This window comes from Ipomoea nil, unplaced genomic scaffold, assembly GCF_001879475.1.
Source record: "Ipomoea nil cultivar Tokyo-kokei standard unplaced genomic scaffold, Asagao_1.1 scaffold2610, whole genome shotgun sequence".
In the NCBI taxonomy this organism is placed as follows: Eukaryota; Viridiplantae; Streptophyta; class Magnoliopsida; order Solanales; family Convolvulaceae; genus Ipomoea; species Ipomoea nil.
Window position 1 is genome coordinate 738,140 of NW_017619038.1, and position 23,290 is coordinate 761,429.

General features: G+C 35.9%; 1 protein-coding gene across 1 annotated transcript; it reads right to left on the minus strand.

The window, feature by feature from the left end:
- Positions 1-18,829: 18,829 nt before the first annotated feature.
- Positions 18,830-19,522, minus strand: LOC109154155. The gene has a single exon (XM_019302017.1). The coding sequence runs from the start codon at positions 19,520-19,522 to the stop codon at positions 18,830-18,832; it is 693 nt and encodes a 230-aa protein (XP_019157562.1).
- Between the last annotated feature and the right edge of the window lie 3,768 nt (positions 19,523-23,290).

Consider the following 23,290-nt stretch of genomic DNA (forward strand, 5'->3'; position numbering starts at 1 on the left):
TTTTAACCCCTCATAACATGTGTAAATGTTATATATTTTTAAAAATACAATTTGGTAAATATCAAATTTTGTGTTTATAATAGTTAAAGAAAAAAATAAATAATTCAAAAATGTGAACCAATGATTTCAAAATGAAATTAATATACAATTGCAAATAAATATAGCATGATTAGATTTACTTTAATTAGTTTTAATTTTCTTAATGAAATGACTTTTCTTTATCAGTTTTTTTTTTTTTTTTTTTTTTTTTTTGTTTATGGGAGCCTAAGGGAGTGTTTATCGTGCTGGAAAATATTTTAAAATAAAAATACATGCTAATAAAAAATAATTTGAAATATTTTTTAACACCTCATAACATGTGCAAATGTTATATAAATACAATTTGATAAATATCATAATTTTTGTTTATAATAGTTAAAGAAAAAAATAAATAATTCAAAGATGTGAACCAATGATTTCAAAATGAAATTAATATACAGTTACAAATAAATATAGCATGATTATATTTACTTTAATTAGTTTTAATTTTCTTAATGAAATAACTTTTATTTTTCAGTTTTTTATTAGAGACTAAGGGAGTGTTTGGGTTGCTTGAAAATATTTTAGAAATAAAAATACTTACTAATAAAAAATAATTTTAAAATATTTTTAATCCCTAAACATGAGAAAATTTTACATTTTAAAAAAATACAATTTGATAAATATTATAAATTAATTATTGCAATATCATTTATGTTTACAACGAGAATAATTAAAGAAAAAATAAATAAATTAAATATGTGAACCAATGATTTCAAAATGAAATCAATATAATATGATTAGATAAAGTGACTAATGCCCCTCTTTTGGGTGAAAGGGCTGGCCTGGAGATTTAAAGTTGCTCAATTCCCAAAGGCAATGATCAAATCGTTGTCTTTGGTTAATAAGGATGGATGCGTCCCTTCCACTCAACCACACCCTCCAAGTTCTTAGTGAAATGACTTTAATAAAAGTAAAATCCTCCTTTACAACATCCCAACCCAAATTAATATGAATATTAATTAATTAGTAAAAAATAATAAAGCTTAATTGGTAACAAAATTTTATATGAAAATTAACTAATATCTAATGAATTGTTACCACAGATTAAAGTCAATATGTATATAAAAATGAAAAATGGTTACCAAATTATGAGAATAATTAAATTATTATAATTATAAAAATAATGGATACAAATTCTACGTAACAAATGAGAAAATTCGTTTGAAATTCTGCGTAATTTTATAAACAAATAATAATTTATTAATTATTATTTACACCAATTTATACTATTAATAAAAGTAAAATTATCATCTTCAACATTCCCGCCCAAATGAATATGAATATTAATTAATTGGTAAAAAAAATTTAATAAAGCTTAATTGGTAACAAAATTTTATATGAAAATTAACTAATATCTAATGAATTTTTATCACACATTGAAGTCAATGTGTCCTTAAAAATGGATGATGGTTATCAAATGCTGAGAATAATTAAACCATTATAATTGTGAGAATAATGGAAACAAATTCTGCGTAATAAATGAGAAAATTCATTTGAAATTATATGTAATTTTATAAGAAAATAATAATTTATTAATTATTATTTACACCAATCTTTATTTATACTATTAATAAAAGTAAAATCTTCAATTAAAATGTCTTTCGCCCTTCTGATACGAGATTGCCATTCAAGTTCTAACGAAAATAATTCACGTTGATGCTCGCGTATGCCATGACTATCAACAAAAGTCAGGGTCAAACACTAACTCACGTTGAGTTATTACTAAAACAACTTGTCTTTAATCACAGTTTATTGTATGTGAATTTTTCCCGAGTCATCCATCCTGATGGTCTGATGGTTTTAACTCTGGACGAGAATGGATAAAATTCCGTTACTACTACCAATGTTGTCTACAAAGAGATTTTCAATAATGTATAATTCAAGTTATTGATATTATGGTTTTTTATATACAAAGATGACAAAATTGCTATATATCTACATAGAAAATATATCTTCCGTATAAATAATTTCTATAACTGAGTTGCTAGACAACGAGCTAATTAGTCCAATTAATACAAATTATAAATACTGATATATAAAATCTCTAAAGTTGCAACACCGAATGCGTATATCTACACGTTAACTATTAATTGGGCAATTATTTACTCGAATTCAAGTATTGATAACATCAGAAAATATAATCGGTGCAACTCAATTCTTCAATTATATTTTATAATATTCGATGTTATAATTTATACAATTGTATATCGATCTAAATATTTTTAAAATATTATAACAAATTCATTCCGTGCAACGCACGGGCGCAAATACTAGTTGAATAGAATAGCTGATAAGTAGTCTGAAGAATTAAAATGATTAATATTTTCTCCCTAAGATCTAATATACATGACATTTACCTATATATTGTCTCATTTCTTGTTGTCTTGGTCTAAACACTTAAAAGTTAAAATAGATCACTTTGGTATGCATGCTGATCATCAAACACTGCAATTCAGTCTGCCCAACTATATCTAAGGATTCTACAGAAGCTCATCAAGCTGGCTAAAACATGGCCAAGACTAGCCAGAGCTACAGAGTGGACCATGTGCCAAAACTGAAGTTAACCCAAAATCCAACTCTGTTGCTAGGAATCAAACCCAGGTTTTTTGGATGAGAGCAAATATCCTAACCAACTAGACTATAACGGATTTATTGATAAATTCCGACCCACTATTTTGTGTTCCTTGTTTCGTGAAACTCACCAAAGATTTTGAAGTGATGAAGGCAGACTTATTAGGGATAAAAACTCAATAAAAACTCACCCTCAAGATTTTTTCCTCTGCAAAAACCATCCCAAAATCCATTGATGGAGTTGCCCATATGAGTTATTGTTGGGAGCATTTAAAGAAGAAGCATTAATGAGATGCTTGTTCAAGTTGTCCCACATTGCTAACTTAGCTTTTGGATTTCCCCTTTATAATAACCAAACCTTTTGAGAAGGTTTGAACTATTATGAAGAGGGAATAAGAGATAACCACGCGCGCGCTGCCGCCGCCGCCCGCCCGTCGCGTCACGACGCACGGTGTCTTATTTTTGTGGATCAACTAAACATCTTGTCCGCATGACCACCTTATACATGTGTGATCAAGAGACAGTCTGCTCCACACATTTACTCCCTATTCCTACGCTGAAGCTGCTAGTGGGCGTCTACTTCTCCATAATGCAGTATAAAAAGATGCCTTGCTTCTCAGTAATTCGCAGACAACAAACCAGTACAGTACCCAAACGCTGAAACACTTTGTCACCATAGCCTTTGTCCTGAGCATTGAGATTATCTGCGTTTCCTGTCGAAAACATGCGATGCCCTGGTCGTAAATGTTTTTAAGGCAGTGTTGATCAACACGACGCAGATTTTTCCTTTCATCCCCATCTCTAAAATTTATACAGTGTTCGAAACAGCCATATACACTCTTCGAACCAGACACTCCGTGCGACATTTGTTGTTCTACAGGTTCGTAAACTCCAACAGTTAAAAACATTTACGATTAACAACAATGTCTGAGCACGCTACAGCCTCTGATGTTGCGCCAATTCAACCACTGAGCGGTGGCCTGAATTACAGACGGTGGGCTGGCAAAATTCTTATGCAACTGGAAGCAAAAGATGTCGACTATGTGGTCCTGGAAGACCCCGCGAAATATCTGCCATCTGCTGCTGCCAATTCCTCAGTACAAACCTCTGAGAAGTCCACAACAACGCAGGATGCTACTGCTCAGAAGTCTGCATCAGCGCTGGCAGCTGCAGAAGCTATTCGTACAAAGTACGAAAAAGATAACAAGACTGCACGTGGGATCATCCTTCAACGAGTTTCAGACCCGCTATTTGACATGTTCAGTGTTCACAAATCTGCTAAGGTAATTTGGGATTTACTTATTGAAAAATATGGGGCTGATGATGCAGGAAGGTGAAAGTATGCAGTAGGCCGTTGGTTACATTTCCAAATGGTGGATACTAAACCAATAATAGAACAAGTGCATATCTTTGAGAACCTAGTTGCTGACATGAAGGCAGAAGGTGGCGTGCTGAACGATGTCGTCCTTTGCGACTCACTTATTGACAAGTTGCCAGACTCGTGGGTAGATTTCAAAACCAAAATGAAGCACGACCGCCAAAACTACACTCTTCAACAGCTGATCAGTAGCCTGAACATCGAAGAAGAAAATCGAATGGTTCACAGGTCAGTCTTTTTTTCTGATAATGTTAAGGCCAATGTGGTCGAAACCAACACTAGTTCTGACAAGCCTAAATCAGGCGACTGAAACCAAAAGAAAAACTACAAAAACAACGGTAACAACCGTGTCAAAAATGGCAAGATTCAGAAAAAAGGGAAAAATAATGGCGAATGCTACGTCTGTGGCAAAAAGGGCCATAAGGCTGCCCAATGCTATCACCGTAAGGGTTCTACCAGTCAAACTGGTCATAAATCGAACAGTGATGGGCCTAAGAATCAAGCTCATCTTCTGGAGAACAAGGATAATCCTGACATTGTAGCTGCAATGATTACCGAAGCCAACATGGTTGGAAATCCAGACGAATGGGTTGTAGACACGGGAGCATCGAGACACTTCTGCTACAACAAGGATCTGTTCAAAACTTTCGAGTCCATCACAGACGGAGAACAAGTGTTCATGGGGAACTCGAGCGTCTCTGAGGTAAGTGGTAGAGGAAAAATAGAACTAATTCTGTGTTCTGGAAAACATCTACTTTTGCACAATGTGTTATATGTCCCTTCCCTTCGTAGAAACTTAATTTCTGGAAGCCTTCTTAACAAGGCTGGAATTAAGATGGTCTTTGAGTCTGACCGATTGGTTATGACTCGCTGTGGGAAATTCCTTGGGAAGGGATATTTGCGTGGAGGTCTTTTTGTGTTAGATGTTAGTATAGTGAAAAATAACACTTCTGTATCTGGAACCTCTCAAATCAGTTGTGATAATAAGAATGCCTCTTCTGCTTATATTACCGTTTCAGTTAATGTTTGGCATGGTAGATTAGGACATGTTGGTGCAAAATGTTTAAATAGACTGAAAAGCATGAATATGTTACCAAATGTGTCAAATGATCCATGTGAACAATGTGAAACGTGTGCTGAAGCTAAATTTGCGAGAACATCTTTTTCTACTGTAAAAGAACGCACTTCATCACTGTTAGAATTAATTCACACTGATTTGGCAGACTTTAAGACCACTGAAAGTAGAGGTGGCAAACGTTATTATATTACGTTTATTGATGACTTCTCCCGTTATACAAAAATCTATTTACTACGATAAAAAAGTGAAGCCGAACAAAAGTTTGTTGCATTTAAAACTGAAGTAGAAAATCAGTTAGACAAAAGGATCAAAAGACTACGATCCGATAGAGGAGGAGAATATGAAACAAACTTCTTGAAAAGTCTATGTGAATCCTCTGGCATTATACATGAGGTAACTGCACCGTACACACCCCAACAAAATTGTATAGCAGAAAGGAAAAATAGAACTCTTAAAGAGATGCTCAATGCTATGTTAATTAGTTCAGGAGCTTCTGATTCCTTGTGAGGGGAAGCTGTTTTAACAGCAAACCACATACTTAATAGAGTTGTACACAAAGGGTTTGAAAAGACCCCTTATGAACTGTGGAAAGGGCATGCCCCGAACCTTAAATACCTTAAGGTATGGGGTTGCTTGGCAAAGGTGGGACTACCGTCCTTCAAAAGGCCCAATCTGGGTCCTAAAACCTTAGACGCCGTGTTTGTTGGGTATGCTGAAAACAGTGCTGCATATAGATTTATGTGCTTAGATACTCGTTCAATGTGTGAATATAGAGATGCTGTTTTCTTTGAACACATTTTTCCGTTAAAGGATTCTAACAATACAGAGGTTAATAGACTTCATCAGGTTAACCCCTTTCACAACTTCACAACTAACTCAAAAGAGCCTAGAAGAAGTAAAAGGCCTAGAGTTGAGAAAAACTTTGGTTCTGACTTCATCACATATGTGACGGAGTTGAAAGATCTAAATGAGCTTTGTGACCAACTAATATGCCAACTTGTGTTAGAAGAAGAACCAAAAAGCTTTGAAGAAGCTATGCGCTCAGTAGACTCAACCTTATGGAAGGAAGCTGTTAAAAATGAGTTGGACTCCATACGGTCTAATCATACATGGGAACTGGTGAGTTTACCCAAGGGATGTAAGCCCATAGGATGCAAATGGATCTTCAAAAGAAAGTTGAGACCCGACGGCTCAATTGAGAGATTCAAAGCAAGACTGGTAGCAAAAGGTTACACACAGAAATTTGGTGAGGATTATTTTTATACCTATTCACCAGTAACCAAAATTGCAACCATTCGTGTATTATTTGCTTTGGCATCCTTACACAGGCTGATAGTGCATCAGATGGATGTGAAAACAGCCTTCCTAAATGGTGAACTAGAAGAGGAGATCTATATGGAACAACCTCCCGGGTGTGTTGATCCGGGACAAGAAGGAAAGGTGTGTAGACTCAAGAGATCTCTGTATGGCTTAAAACAAGCCCCTAAACAGTGGTATGAAAAATTTCATAAAACTCTGTTAGAGTTAGGTTATTCTACTAACCGCTCAGATGCATGCTTATACTCTAAAGAGATAGAGTTTAGTTTTGTGATTATCTGTCTTTATGTAGATGACATGTTAATCTTCAGCTCGAGCATTAAAGCTATAAATGAGACTAAAAAGACTCTATGTAGCAAATTTGATATGAAGGATATTGGGGAAGCGGATGTAATACTTGGGATTAAAGTTAAGAAAACCGAGAGCGGTTATCTTTTATCTCAAAGCCATTACACAGAAAAACTTCTGAAGAAGTTCGAGAGTTATGATGTGACTTCGGCCAAAACCCCTTATGATCCTAGTGTTAAGTTAACTAAAAACCTAGAGACAAGTGTGTCTCAAGGAGAATATGCAAAGATAATTGGGAGTCTAATGTTATTAATGAACTATACTAGACCAGATATTGCATTTGAAGTGAACAAACTCAGTCGTTATACACACAACCCTAGCATCTTGCACTGGGATGCACTGAGAAGGGTACTTCGATACCTGAGAGGCACAATAGAATGGGGACTTAACTATAAAGGAAACCCAGCGGTGCTTGAAGGGTTCTGTGATGCAAACTGGGTAAATGACAGTGATGATGTCAGCTCAACTAGTGGATATGTATTCACTATGTGTGGAGCCGCTATATCATGGAAGTCAACAAAACAATCCTGCATTGCCAGATCGACTATGGAATCAGAGTTCATAGCCCTAGATCTAGCAAGTCAGGAAGCCGAGTGGCTGAGAAATCTACTGGCCGACGTGCCATTGTGGGGGTGCCCAGCACCAGCTGTACCAATACATTGTGATTCACAAACTGCCATCTGTGTAGCACAAAATAGTGTCTACAACGGAAAACGAAGACACATAAGAGTCAGATATGAGTCTGTAAGGCAGTTAATAATGAATGGGGTGATCACAATGGAATTTGTGAGATCTGAAAGGAATATCGCAGATCCTTTCACGAAAGGCCTAAACCGAAAGGCCATCCTTGATTCATCAAGGGAAATGGGGCTGACGCCCAATGAGGAAAGTAATTCGTGATGAAACGAGGTCACGAAAATACTTTCAAAACACTGTTCCACAGTGGTACTCTGTAGCCTGAAAAGGGTGATCTACAATGAGGTAGATTTGACAGAATCAATGGTCTATGCTGAGGTAGACTAAACAGGGAATTGTTCCGGGTCAAGAATGTAACTACATAGATTCTGTGACCAAAAGAGCTAGTTAAGTGCATTTTAAGTTCAAAATTTATCTAACCGATGAGTTCAAGACCTAGTTCACTCTCGGATAGAGAATTACTTAAGTCACTATATGACAGTTCAAGTATTATACACTGGCATGAAAATTAGCTCTTGAGATTGCTCAGGTACCCTTGAATCCAGCTTTGTCCTTTAAATGTGTGGGGGATTGTTGGGAGCATTTAAAGAAGAAGCATTAATGAGATGCTTGTTCAAGTTGTCCCACATTGCTAACTTAGCTTTTGGATTTCCCCTTTATAATAACCAAACCTTTTGAGAAGGTTTGAACTATTATGAAGAGGGAATAAGAGATAACCACGCGCGCGCCGCCGCCGCCGCCCGCCCCGTCACGACGCGCAGTGTCCTATTTTTGTGGATCAACTAAACATCTTGTCCGCATGACCACCTTATACATGTGTGATCAAGAGGCAGTCTGCTCCACACATTTACTCCCTATTCCTACGCTGAAGCTGCTAGTGGGCGTCTATTTCTCCATAATGCAGTATAAAAAGATGCCTTGCTTCTCAGTAATTCGCAGACAACAAACCAGTACAGTACCCAAACGCTGAAACACTTTGTCACCATAGCCTTTGTCCTGAGCATTGAGATTATCTGCGTTTCCTGTCGAAAACATGCGATGCCCTGGTCGTAAATGTTTTTAAGGTAGTGTTGATCAACACGACGCAGATTTTTCCTTTCATCCCCATCTCTAAAATTTATACAGTGTTCGAAACAGCCATATACACTCTTCGAACCAGACACTCCGTGCGACATTTGTTGTTCTACAGGTTCGTAAACTCCAACAGTTATATCACTCAGTCCCTGGTAGGAATGTGACTCAATGGCTTGGCAACATTTTAAATGTGGACGCCACTGAGCCAAGAACTCAAATTTGATGTATTGCACATGTATTAGTAATCAGTTTGACCCTTTAGCTTTAATGCAATGAATTTTAATTAGTATATCAATGACATTATCTCACTTTATTTTTATGTGTATATCTCTGTTTCTTAAATTATTAAGTATTTACTAACTTCTAAATTAAGTTGGCTATAATGATGTTTTCACCATATTGTCTGAAAAATTGGAATTGTGCTGCCTTAAAACATTTAGCAATTTGACCCCAATCCTAACTTCTTCTTTTTTAAACCCAACCCTAACTTCTTCTTCTTTTTTTTTTTTTTTTTTTTTTTGAAAAAAAAAAAAAAAAAAAAAAAACCAATCCTAACTTGATATGAAAAAGATAAAAATAAAAATAAAATTCTGAGCCCTTTATTTTATTTAACATTTTAAATGTTTAAACTTTACAATTTTAATTGCCTTTCATAAGTTTACTATTTACTAATATATTTAACTTGTTCAATTTTATCTCTTTGTGATTATTTCTGGAATGACATTTGAATTAGATATCTCATATCTTTGTATTTTTGTAAACTATCAAGTATCAATTGTAATTCTGTAAATTTGTAAATTACAATTTTAATTTCCTTTCATAAATTTACTATTTACTAATACTACTATTTGCGCCCGTGCGTTGCACGGAACGAATTTGTTATAATATTTTATAAATATTTAGATCGATATACAATTGTATAAATTATAACATCGAATATTATATAATATAATTGAAGAATTGAGTTGCACCGATTATGTTTTCTAATGTTATCAATGCTTGAATTCGAGTAAATAATTGCCCAATTAATAGCTAACGTGTAGATATACGCATTCGGTGCTGCAACTTTAGTGATTTTATATATCAGTGTTTAGAATATGTATTAATTGGGCTAATTAGCTCGAAGGGTGAAAGACATTTTAATTGAAGATTTTACTTTTATTAATAGTATAAATATAGATTGGTGTAAATAATAATTAATAAATTATTATTTCCTTATAAAATTACATAGAATTTCAAATGGATTTTCTCATTTATTTCGCAGAATTTGTTTCCGTTATTCTCACAATTATAATGGTTTAATTATTCTCAGAATTTGATAACTATTTTCCATTTTTAAGTACACATTGACTTTAATTTGTGATAAAAATTCATTAGATATTAGTTAATTTTCATATAAAATTTTGTTACCAATTAAGCTTTATTAAAATATTTTACCAATTAATTAATATTCATATTAATTTTGGCGAGAATGTTGAAGATGAGAATTGTGTTCGACGATGGAAACTATGAGTATGCCTAAAAAAAAGTCATTTTACTAAGAAAATTGTAAACATAAATGATATTGTAATAATTAATTTATGATATTTATCAAATTGTATTTTTTTAAATATAAAATTTTCTCATGTTTAGGGATTAAAAAATATTTTAAAATTATTTTTTATTAGTAAGTATTTTTATTGTTAAAATGTTTTCCAGCAACCCAAACACTCCCTTAAACTCTTATAAAAAACTGAAAAATAAAAGTTATTTCATTAAAAAAATTAAAACTAATTAAAGTAAATCTAATCATGCTATATTTATTTGTAATTATATATTAATTTTATTTTGAAATCATTGGTTAGCATCTTTGAATTATTTGTTTTTTTTTTCTTTAACTATTATAAACAAAAATTATGATATTATCAAATTGTATTTTTTTAAAAAAAAATATAACATTTACACATGTTATGAGGAGTTAAAAAAATATTTTAAATTATTTTTTATTGGTATGTATTTTTATTTTAAAATATTTTTCAGCAATCCAAACACTCTCTTAGCCTCTCATAAAAAAACTGGTAAAGAAAAGTCATTTCATTAAGGAAATTAAAAATAATTAAAGTAAATATAATCATGCTATATTTATTTGTAACTGTATATATGGGGGATACCGCCCGCACTCGGGCGACGCGACCTACGGTATTGTACTTTTAGATCCGGATGGCTCTTCCAAAGCGGCAATAAATGGCAAACTTCCGGGTTGTTTCTCACCTCTTATGGCAGAGGCTCTTGCATGCAAGGAAGCATTATCTTGGCTCAAGGAGCGTAATGAATTGGACGTGGATCTCTTGACTGATTGCTCAGAACTCCGACACCACTTACTTTCCAGGCCTACGACCATCCTATCTTATGTAGGGGTGGTGGAGGACCAATGCCGGGCAACTATAGCCCTTTTTTCATATTGCTCTTTGAATGTTATTTCTAGATTAGTTAATTTACATACTCATACTTTAGCTACGGTAGCTTTTGATCAGGATCACTCGATGTACTGGGACTATGTCCTTCCTGACTGTTTGACTTCTCTCATTCACTAATATATGCCATTGCCTTTTGGCTTTCAAAAAATTTCATTTTGAAATCATTGGTTCACATCTTTGAATTATTTATTTTTTTCTTTAACTATTATAAACAAAAATTATGATATTTATCAAATCGTATTTAAAAAAAAATATAACATATATATACACATGTTATGAGGGGTTAAAAATATTTTAAATTATTTTTATTAGTATGTATTTTTATTTTAAAATATTTTCCTGCAATCCAAACACTCCCTTAGCCTCCCATAAAAAATTAATTAAAAAAAATCATTTCAATAAGGAAATTAAAACTTATTAAAGTAAATTTAATCATGCTATATTTATTTGTAACTGTATATTAATTTCATTTTGAAATCATTGGTTCACATATTTGAATTTGTTTTTAATTATTATAATTTATAAACAGAAATGATATTTTACTAATTAATTTATGATATTTATCAAATTGTATTTTTTTAAAATATAAGATTTACAAATGTTATGAGGGGTTAAAATTATTTTTTATTAGTAAGTATTTAAAAAAAAAAATTTCCACCAACTTAAACACTCCCTTAGTCTCCCATAAAAAATTGATAAAGAAAAATCATATCATTAAGAAAATTAAAACTAATTAAAATAAATTTAGTCATGCTATATTTATTTGTAACTATATATTAATTTCATCCTGAACTCATTGGTTCACATATTTGAATTATTTTTTTTAATTATTATAAACATAAATGATATTGTACTAATTAATTTATGATATTTATCAAATTGTATTTTTTAAATATAGTGTTTTATCTGGGATTTTTTTTTTTTTTTGTTATTATGAATTTAAAATTAAAATAGAAAAATAAAAAGATGTTAAAATGTACAATATAATAATATAATTGGACTTTTATATATTTGGTCAAGTATCTATTTTTATAACATATAAAATTAAAATTTAAATATTGTATGGTTAATATAATCTGTAATCATGTACATATTTATATAAATTTATAGAAAAAATTTATAAAATGAAATTGATTTATTCGAAATTGTATTTCATATATATTATAATTCTAAAATTATGAATAATAATAACCAAGAGAATTGTACTTATAAATCAATAAAAATGTAAATTCTAAATTTTGTATGAATAAATATAAACTCTAATCAAATGCATATCTTTATATGATTGTATAATACATTACATATACACATAATATTTATTAATATGTATATAGGAAAATTCTATAATATAATTTCATTAATTATAATTTGTATTAATAGATTTATACTTAAAAATAATATTTATAAATTTAAAAAGTGTATGTATGTATATTTAAAAAAATCATAAATATTATGTTTTGTTAATTTTATAATTTCATTTCTTTAATTATATTTCATATTTTATTAATTATAATTTAATGAAATTTTCACAAATATTTCTACAAAGAAATTTTATATTTCTCAATTTCATTAATTATATTAATTATAATTACCAAATATTGTGGAAATTACTATAATAATTTCATTAATTATATTAATTATAACATTTGTTCTCTTCCAATATTTAAATACATTACCATAAAATTAAATATATATGTATGTAAATTACCATAATAATGACACTGAAAAATGTGACAATACATAATTATTAGGCAATAATATTAATAATTAATTTTTAAGGCAAATATAATTGATTTTGTACTAATAATATTAATACATTAATTACTAATATTACTAATAATATCGTACTAAAAGCTTGGAGTCCATATAGTACAACTCTTTTCTTAAAAGTTAAAAAGGACAACTCTGGAAGCATTGGGTGGCTGCCAACTGTCAATCACCCTGCTTTTATTTTTATTTTATATTTATTTATTTATTAATATATTTAACTTGTTCAATTTTATCTCTTTGTGATTATTTTTGGAATGACATTTGAATTAGATATCTCATATCTTTGTATTTTTGTAAACTATCAAGTATCAATTGTAATTCTGTAAATTTGTAAATTTCATTTTGTGTGCTTGTATGCAGTTGTAGTTGTAGTTGTTGTTGTAGTTTTAAGTTGTAAGTTGTATCTAAATTGCCATGTATGCTTGTAAAGTTGTAGTTGTAAATTGGATAGTGGCAGATTAAATTCATGAATAGGTTGGAATTTAATTTCAAACTTGTGTTTACCGGTGCGATGAATGGAAGAAGTTATATTATCATTAATTTAAATAAAAAATTAAAAAATTAAAAAAATTAAAATATATTGAAATGTATAATATAATAATAATATAATTGGACTTTCCATATATTTAATTGTGTATAGTTAATAAAGGCCCTATTAATGTACCTATTTATTTAAATTTAGAAATGAAGTTTACATAATTAAATTGATTTAATTTCTAATTATATTTCATATATATTATAATTTCAACAATATGAATAATAATTAAGAAAATTATATTTAGAAATCAAACAATGTAAGTTTTAAATTTTGTATGAGTAGATATAGATCCTAATAGTATGCATTTGCTTATATAATTGTATAATGCATTGTAGTTAGATTATGTTTACTCATACATTTTGTTAGAAAAATTTGTTAAAATGGCATTTAAGTGGTCTTTTGATTCAATGGACAACGCTCTTTGTATTGCGAGGCTGTGAGATAAGCCCCATGGAGAGATATATATTGGAGAATGGCCAAGGTGTTAGAATGAAAAAAGAAAGAAAAATAAAAAAGAAAAAAAGAGTCCATGTCATCATAGATTACCGGTAACCTGTAGGTTACTTGTGAAAAATGCTAGATGAAAAAAAAATTTGGTTCATGGATCTAAATATACCTTATTAAAGGTCTGGGTGCGGGATGAATAATCTAATATAGTTAAGGTGCGGGATGACACTTTAGCCAAATAAGCTATAAGCTCCTAAATAAGCTCTGCCAAACAGAGCCCTAGTCCGCTAACGCTAACCGCTGATTGTCAAACAAGGACATTACGAGGTAGTTCTCACTTCAATTTGTTGTGTGATTTGAATACTCTCTTTGTCAACAAACCCCTCAAAGTAGTTAATATGATTGGTTTTATTAATTATATTTTTTTTTTTAATTTTTTTATGGTATTAATTGTATTATAACTTTGATATTTAATTAATAAATAGTGCACAAAAAAGATAATAGACAATGTAGTGAATATAATGAATTGATGAATTTGAATGTAAAGCATTTTTTACATTAGAGAAATATAAAGACAATATAACTAATAAAACTATTTCTCTTAATTAATTTATTGATAATGAATAATTTTTTTAATAAAGACATTATAGGAACAATATAGCGAACAAGTAAACTATTTCGCTTTTCGGCTCGCATGGTGGAACAAGACTTCCTTGCTAATCAAGTAAACCAAAATGCTTGTTACATGGAGTTCGGTTTGCCTCGTAGCTATATTTACGTAAGGTGTACCCCATTTACCGATCACCGTGCGGGGAGCCGAAGAGCCACATCTAGACGACGTAAATGGGTGGAAGAGGAATGGTGGGGTAGCCCATTGAGGTGTTGAAAAACAGGCCAAAACAGGCCGAAAGGTTAGTCTTCGTGAACGAGCGTGCTCTTGCCTTTGCGATCTGCACCATCTCTCTTCCTCGGTGGTACGCATTGGGGAGGTGGCTCCGATATGGTCCCCCTTTGCTGCGCATGTGTACCTACAGCTGTGATTTATTTCGTGAAGAGAAGAGAGAAGCGGGAAAGGAAAAATTGAAGTGGGAAAAACTGAATTACATTTCTTGGTGATGGTGACTGTCTAGCCAAATATATGTTGTTACAGCGGTTACAACAGTAAGGAATGGAAAATACAAAAAAAGACCCTCTGGCTTTTTACTCTATTCCTCCAATACCCGCCCCCCCCCCCGTAAGCAGGAGTATGCAAATCTTGCACTCCTAGCTTAGATACAAACATGTTGAATAAGGGTGCAGACAGAGGCTTTGTTAGACCATCTGCGATTTGATTGAGGGAAGAAACAGATAGTAATTTTATCAATCCTTGAGCAACTCTATCCCTCACCACATGGCAATCGATTTCGATATGCTTAGTCCTCTCGTGAAAAACATAGTTCTCGGAGATGGCAATGGCGGATTTGTTGTCACAAAAGACAAGTGCCGGACCTGTCATTGTAGCCTGTAGATCCTGGAGAAGGGAACTTATCCATTGCAGTTCACATGCAGTCATAGGTAGTGCTCTATATTCTGCTTCGGAAGAGGACTTGGACACCGTAGGTTGCTTCTTTGAACGCCATGAAACAAGTGATGCACCAAGGAAGATACAGAACCCGGTTACTGATTTGCGAGTCTCAGGACATGAAGCCCAGTCTGAGTCGGAGAAAGCCTTAAGGCTGAAAGGATTTGATGCTGAGTAGAACAATCCCTGGGCAAGGGATCCTTTTATGTAGCGAAGCACATGATGAGCTGCAGTCATGTGCATGTCTGTGGGAGTGCTGACAAATTGGCTGAGATGGTGAACAACATAGGTGATGTCTGGTCTGGTTGCCGTAAGGTACAAAAGCCTTCCGACCAGCCTTCGGTAGCTCCCTGGATCCTCTAGAGGTGTTCCATCCTCTCGTGATAAGCGTGATCCCGGTACCATTGGTGTACGTACTGGCTTGCACTCTAAGAAGCCAGCATCACTGAGGATGTCAAGGACGTATTTGCGCTGACAGAGATTTAAACCATCAGTACTAAGCTTTGCTTCGATTCCCAGAAAATAGCCTAGAACTCCTAGATCCTTGATTTTGAAGGCTGTATTAAGCATGTCTTTGAGTTTTTGGATAAGATCCATCTTGCTGCTGGCTACCAAGATGTCATCAATGTAGATTAATAATGCAATGAAGTTGTCATCACTGCCTCTGGTAAATAAAGAGGGGTCTGCACTAGATTGCTTGAAACCATTATTTATATGAGAAGCGGTCAGCTTTGCATTCCACTGCCGACTTGCTTGTTTCAGACCATAAAGTGATCTTGTGGGCTTGCATACTTGATTTGTTTTATCTGTTTGAAAGCCGGGGGGTCGAACCATGAAGACTTCTTCATCAAGGTCACCGTGAAGGAACGCATTGTTAATGTCCATCTGGTGAATGTGCCAACCATTTGAAACTGCCAATGCTAGGAACGTTCTGATGGTGGTTAGTCTGGCTACTGGAGAGAAGGTCTCCAAGTAATCCACCCCTAATTGCTGTGTGTATCCCTTCGCGACTAACCTAGCTTTGTAACGTTCTACTGTTCCATCGGCTTTAAGTTTAACCTTGAACACCCATTTGCAACCAATGGGTGTTTTGCCTACTGGAAGATCCATAATCTGCCAAGTATTATTTTCCTGAAGTGCATCAATCTCTGCTTTCATGGCGTTTTTCCAACAGTCATGTTTAATGGCCTGATTGTAGGTCTAGGGCTCTGTTACAGAGGAGACTGACATGGTTAGAGCTTTGTGTGTAGATGACAAGTTGTTGAAAGACACCACCTTAGATAAAACATGAGGAGAGGATCCCTGATTTACCACCAAGTCGCAGTAGTAGTCATAGAGTTTGGTAGGCATGTGTCTGTTTCTACCCGATCGTCGAAGAGGAGTGGTGTGTACTGCATTCTCAACATCATTAGTTTCCTCGATAGATACCTCTTCATGTTGTGACTGAGACTCATCTTGCAAGTGATCAGAGGGGAGTATATGAAGGGATTGGCTAGCAGAGTTGTCAATGTAAACATCATCACCATGGTTACAGTTGGCACTTGGATTATGTATTCTGCTGGCCACATCATTATATGCATTCTGCTCAAAATTCTGCTCAAAATGTCTGGCAGGTAAGCTCTCCTCTGTAGGTTGATCACTGTAATCCAAAGTCATTGAAATAGGAATGTTTGGCAAAGGGGGATTAAGCTGTTCAACAGACTGTGTAGCATCCTCAGAGAAAGGGAACTGCAGCTCATAAAACACTATATCACGAGATAAAAAAATTGATTTATCAATCAAGTCATAGAGAATATATCCTTTGACATTGGCTGGCATTCCTATAAAAATGCACTTCCGGCCTCTTGGTTCCATCTTGTTTCTCAAGTGAGGTAATGTAGAAGCATAACAAAGACACCCAAACACCTTGAGCATTGTGAGGTTTGGTTCTTTACCATATAGTTTGCACTAGGGACTAAAACCCTCAATCACTTGTGAAGGGATGCGGTTGATCAGAAACACTGCATGCATAACACAATGACTCCAAAATTCGAGAGGCAATTTTGCTTGGAATCGGAGGGATCTTGCTACGTTGAGAATATGTTGGTGTTTTCTCTCAACTACTGCGTCTTGTTGAGGAGTATTCACACACGATCTTTGATGAATGATTCCCTTACGAGTGAAGAAATCTTTCATGTCAAACTCAGGACCGTTATCACTGCGAATCATCTTGATTAAGGCTCCAAACTGTGTGAAAGCAAAATTATGAAACTGCTCTATCAACTCTCTTATTTCTGATTTCCTTTTCATCATGTGTAACCGTACCTTGAATGGTCATCAACTGGAGTTAAGAAATATCGTTCTCCTTTCAAAGAAGAAATCGGGAAAGGACCCCATATGTCAGCATGTATTAAATCAAAACAAGCAGTGGATGATGAAATGCTTAAAGGAAAAGGGGATCGTTTATGCTTGGCTAAGTGACAAACATCACAAGCTTTATTCATAGAAGATAGTTTTGGAACATCTTTGAGTACATGTAGCTTATTCATAGGGAAATGGCCTAGGCGTTGATGCCATATTTCAATCCTATTACACTGCAGAACCACATTCTTAGAGCTAGCAATAGGTTGCAATGACTGCTTCATCATCACATATAATCCCTTTTCTTGTTTAGCCAAACCAGCTATCATCCCACAAGGTTTCTGAATCATGCACTGCTCAGATGAGAAAATCAAGTTATAATGTGTATCTTTTAGCAACTTGCTCACTGAAACTAAGTTGAAGTGAAAATCTAGAATATGCACGACATTTTTCAGCAAAAGGCCATTCCCAAGTTTGACGTTCCCTCTGTGTTTTACAGTAATGCGTTTTCCAGTGGGCAAACTAACCTCATCTCCTTCAACATCAGAATAACTATCAAAGGAATTAATGGAACACGCAATATGGTCTGTAGCACCCGAATCCAATATCCAAGTAGAACTGCATAATGAGAGAAAATTAACACTAGAGATAGGGGACTTGCCTTCGTGGCTCTCATTGAATCTCGGGTTCAAAGATACGGCAGAGGCAGTGTTGGAACTAGACGGTTGTACCATCTGATTCTGGAGGGCCATCATCAGCTTCAGAAACTGGTCATTTGTGACTCCAAGATCGGAGACATTATTCACAACCGATGCTGCACCTTGTTGCTTAGCTTTGGACTTGTAGCCTGGCACCCACCCCGGAGGATAGCCATGCTTCTTATAGCATTTATCAACGGTGTGTCCGGACATACCACAAAACGTGCACTTAGGCTTGTTTCCTCCATTGCTCATGACTTTTCTGGCAGCATATGTGTTGACAGCGGCGGCCAGATCATCTACGGGGGCCTGGAAGTTCTGGACAACGTTGGCTTGGTTGATCTCCATGGTGTTCATGCTCAGACTTGCCACATTGATCTGCCTCTCCAATTTTTCAGCCATAACATAAACTTTATATACTTCAGGCAGGGGATCAAGAACTAGAACATTAGATTTTAGGCTTCCGTATTCATCATTTAGGCCTTGCAGAAAACGAATGACCTGATCGATGTCGCGTTCCTTTCGGATTTAATTGGCGAGATCGCAGGCACCCCGGGATCACATTTGCAGATCGGGAGAGGCCTCAAGGTATTCATCTCCTCCCACATCGTCCAGCATCTTGTGTAGTACTCACTTACTAACAAGGATTTTTGTCTCAGGCTGTATATTTCATTCTGCAAAGTGGAGATCCTTTGAGCATCGCATTGCGCGAATCTCTTCTTCAAGTCATCCCATACGTCTGCTGCCTTATCTAGATGCATAACACTCTGAGCGATGGATGAGTCCACGGACTTGAAGATCCACGAACACACCATCAAATTGCAGCGATACTGGCTATTCTCTCTGTTTGGTGTCGAGATGCTACCATCAACGATACACCACTTGTTTTTCACCTCCAGAGCTATCCTCATGGATATGCTCCAAGAGCTGTAGTTGGAGCTCCCTATTAGGGGAGGATTCACCAGGATTGCATTCGAACTGTCGCTTGAGCTGAAGTGAAACGGATTCTCGAAATCCTCCATCCTCTGGTGTCTCTGTGTCTGTGGAAGCGTAGTCGGAACTGCGTGAATCGGTGAGGCAGTCATCGGTGGCACTGTTTGTCCTTCCTGACTAGCCTCGCCGGAGACCGCGGCGGCGTAGGTGCTCCACTGCTGCGGCTCTGATACCATTTCGTAAAGAGAAGAGAGAAGCGGGAAAGGAAAAATTGAAGTGGGAAAAACTGAATTACATTTCTTGGTGATGGTGACTGTCTAGCCAAATATATGTTGTTACAGCGGTTACAACAGTAAGGAATGGAAAATACAATAAAGACCCTCTGGCTTTTTACTCTATTCCTCCAATAATTTAGAACAAGCATGTGTAATTAGACTAGTGCACACAATTGAGGATATTTAGACTCGAACCTGAGGAGTTGGCGCGCGTGGGAACATTCGACAGTCCAGCCGTGATATCCTCTTGTATTTGCGTTGCCAGTTCTTGTGTCAACCCTACGCTAAACCTTGGTGCATCGCACATCGCCGTTGCCCGTGACACCGCCTATTCCGGTCTGGCCCCCTTTGCTGCGCATGTAGAGGTACCTGCAACGGTGATTTAGAACAACTATGTGTATTACACTTGTGCACACAAAGTAAGTCTTAAATGGTTTTGTAGACCCACAATCGAACCTTAGCAACCATATAATGTTTTCATTTTTTATCCAACTTTTTTTATCCCCAGAATTAAAATGAGTGAATAGTAAAATGGAAGAAACATAACAGTTATATGTGCGTACTTGGTTGAGTTCTAAACATTTATGTACATAATGGAGCAGCTCAACTGATTCAAATACTGAATTATTTCATAACCAACTAAAGTCAAGACAATAAAGAATATAATTATAGGGAAGAAAAATAATAGAAAATGACCACAACAAACTGAAGAGAAAAACACCCATGTATGTAACAGTAATTGAGCATGATAAGAGTCTGATTTCATCCTCCCAACTAATAATAGGCTTTTATTGTCCCTAGACATAGTTCAACTGGTCAACTAATTCAAAATGGGTTCATAAACTTTGTTCTGCTATCAACTGCATGGTATAGTGTTCAGAACCTATAAAAGAAGATCAGGAATAATGGTGCACTATTACAGATAAGTGCACTAAAATAGTCCACAGATCAGGTTCTTACGTGGGAAATTTGATTTGTCAATATAATGTGTGTACTCTTAGCTGACTTCTAAACATTTTTGCACATAATGGAGCAGTTCAACATATTTAAATACTGAATTATTACAGTATACACATATAAGTGCTCCATTATTAATTAAGAGTGTATGCACTGGTGTCCCACTTTTCTTCCTACCTCACAAAACCCCAGTTTTCGTTTACCACGTGATTCGTATAACTGTTAAACTAATCATTCTTTGTTAAAGCTAGAACTATAATTTGTACGAGCTAAGCGTATAACCCACGATGTGTACAGGTACCCCAAAAAATAAAATTTCTCCAAATTAAATCATGTGAGGATGTTTAGACACGAACCTAAGGAGTTGGCGTGGCTAGTTCCTGTGTCAACCCAAGGCTAAAACTCGGTGTATCGCACGTCGTTGTCCGTGTCGCCGCCGCCTCCATACGGTCCAACTCCCTGAAGAATTGTGTGTTATGCCAAAGAGCATCCTCGTGGTGCACAGATGTTGGGAAAGGGGCCTGAGGTGCCTCGGGGGTGGGTTGGGGTGTGTCCTTCGTCGGCCCTCGTATTAACCCTAGCACTAAATTCGCCACGCCGGCTACTCTTTGGAAATTCTGGTCCTCACGAGCCTGTTTGGGGTTTTGGCGTACCGTTTCTACAATCCACGTGGCTACTGAAAGGTCTCCAGTCATGGTCGCGAATTCTTGGTCAAACCCCTGTTGCAAAACAGATCCCAACAAAATCAAAGATAGCGGGAAACAAATTAAATACGCCTTAGGCATCGGATTGTAACGGGTTTGAGAATGCATTGGTGAAGTAGGCATACCATACGTGTTGGCACCTGGAGCGGGTTCATGGTGCACCGCGCATAGTCCGAGGTCTTCTTGGTCGTCTGGTGCAACTTCTTGGAGGCTAGGACGCCGCACCCGCGCGGCTGATGCACTGAGCGGTGCATCCAACTGACCGTGCCCGAATACCCCAGCATTAGCCTCCCGACTCTCCCGTGCTTTTATCAACTTTGAAGTCCAACCGTCCGACGCTGGGGTTGTTCATGGGACGTCCCGTGCACCGACTACCACCCTATCAACATATAGGAGCTGCACCAAGTTGTTTGCACACATATTAGAAATGATAATACACAAGTACACTTATTCATGTTTTCAAACAAGTACTTTACTTACAGTTAAAAAGAGTAATGGGCCTGGGAATTTTCGAGTGGTGTCCTGGGAACAACTAGCTAGCATGGGTGCTAACCAAGGAGCGCAAGAGATTGCCACATCAATCCAAGTTCCTGATCTTCGTAACGTCCCGAAACATGTGGACAGTCCTTTGGTTCGCATAACCGTTGAGGGTGCTTACAACCACGCAAAAATGCCATTTGAACCACATCCCGCTATCTTTGAGATTTAATAGCTGCGTGGTAAGGGCCTTGACCGTGAATTTAGCTTTTCATTGATTTACCTTGTTCCTCCATGCCCGCAACTCGGGTCCAACAACATGGCTATTGCGCTCGAAAATCGGAACAATTCCATTTGGGAGTCCAAGCACAGCTGCGACATCCTGCTTTGTGATGAACTTGTTCCTCCATGCCCGCAACTCGGGTCCAACAACCTTGCTATTGCTCTCAGAAATTGGACCAGTTTCGTTTGGGAGTCCGAGCACAGCTGCGACATCCTCCTTTGTGATGAAGATGGAACTCCCGTTGCTCAACTTTAGCGACATTCCCGAAGGGTCAAAGTTGGACACCAACCAATGGCCAAGACGTAGAGGTAATTCAGTAAACAGGAAGCCCAGAAGTCCCCCCATACAGATAGTACTAACATCTTGCCTCTGTTGTAGCGTACGTGAGGCCATGAGGCGTACGAGTTCCCTTGGCATCCCTCATGTCTTGATTTGGGGGAACGGGGATGCATTGGTTCCACATTCTCCAACTCGTCGGGATCACGTGGTGGGGTGTGGAAATCCTCATCCGAATCACTCCCCCATCACTTAAAACCACCGGTTGTTGTGCATCACGACCTGGGGCAAACAAAGAGACACACCGTATTTGATGAGTGCAAATGAAGCTTAAACAAGGCGTAGAATTGCAGGTCATGGTAAATGTAGCAAGAGACAGAAATTAAGAGGCTATGTTGCATGATATGATAGCCAATTCATGCAGTGAACTTCACATTAAACAAAGTAGACTCCCTCCACAGATTTTTTTCATATGTAAGGGAGTGTGCACTACTTCCTATTTAGTGCATTCCAATATCTCATAAATAAACCTGTTGGAAATAGACAGTCATATTTACTCTACTCTAGGAAGTTGTAGCTTTGAGAAGAGGAGTAGTTTTCCAGCATTTATCATGCCCTTTCATATGCCTTTCTATGCCTATATATATGGTTGTAATTTGGAGAACTTGAAACAGATACAATGAAATAAAGTATCATTTCTTCCTTTTCCCTCTACTATTTTAACATGGTATCAGAGCCACCTTGAAAACTTTTTCAGATGAACACAGTGAACTGTGTTCTTAACCACTGCTACTGCCTCTTTCTATATTATTCAATACTGGGAGCTTTGTTCACAAAGGTGGTACCACAACCCTCCAACAAGGACTCAGGCGACCTTGCCCATCTTTTCCGGCCGCCCATCGTCAACTCACGCGCTCTCACGTGCCACCTCGAAGGCAGACCTCCGACGCCACGCGCCGGCGCGTGACACTTATTCCGGCGACTTTTTCTGGCCAAAATTTCTAGATCAGATTGTTTCTTTCCTGCGACCCT

Excerpts from the sequence above, each read along its gene's own strand:
- LOC109154155 (XM_019302017.1), bottom strand. The coding sequence starts at position 19,522 with ATGGTATCAGAGCCGCAGCAGTGGAGCACCTACGCCGCCGCGGTCTCC.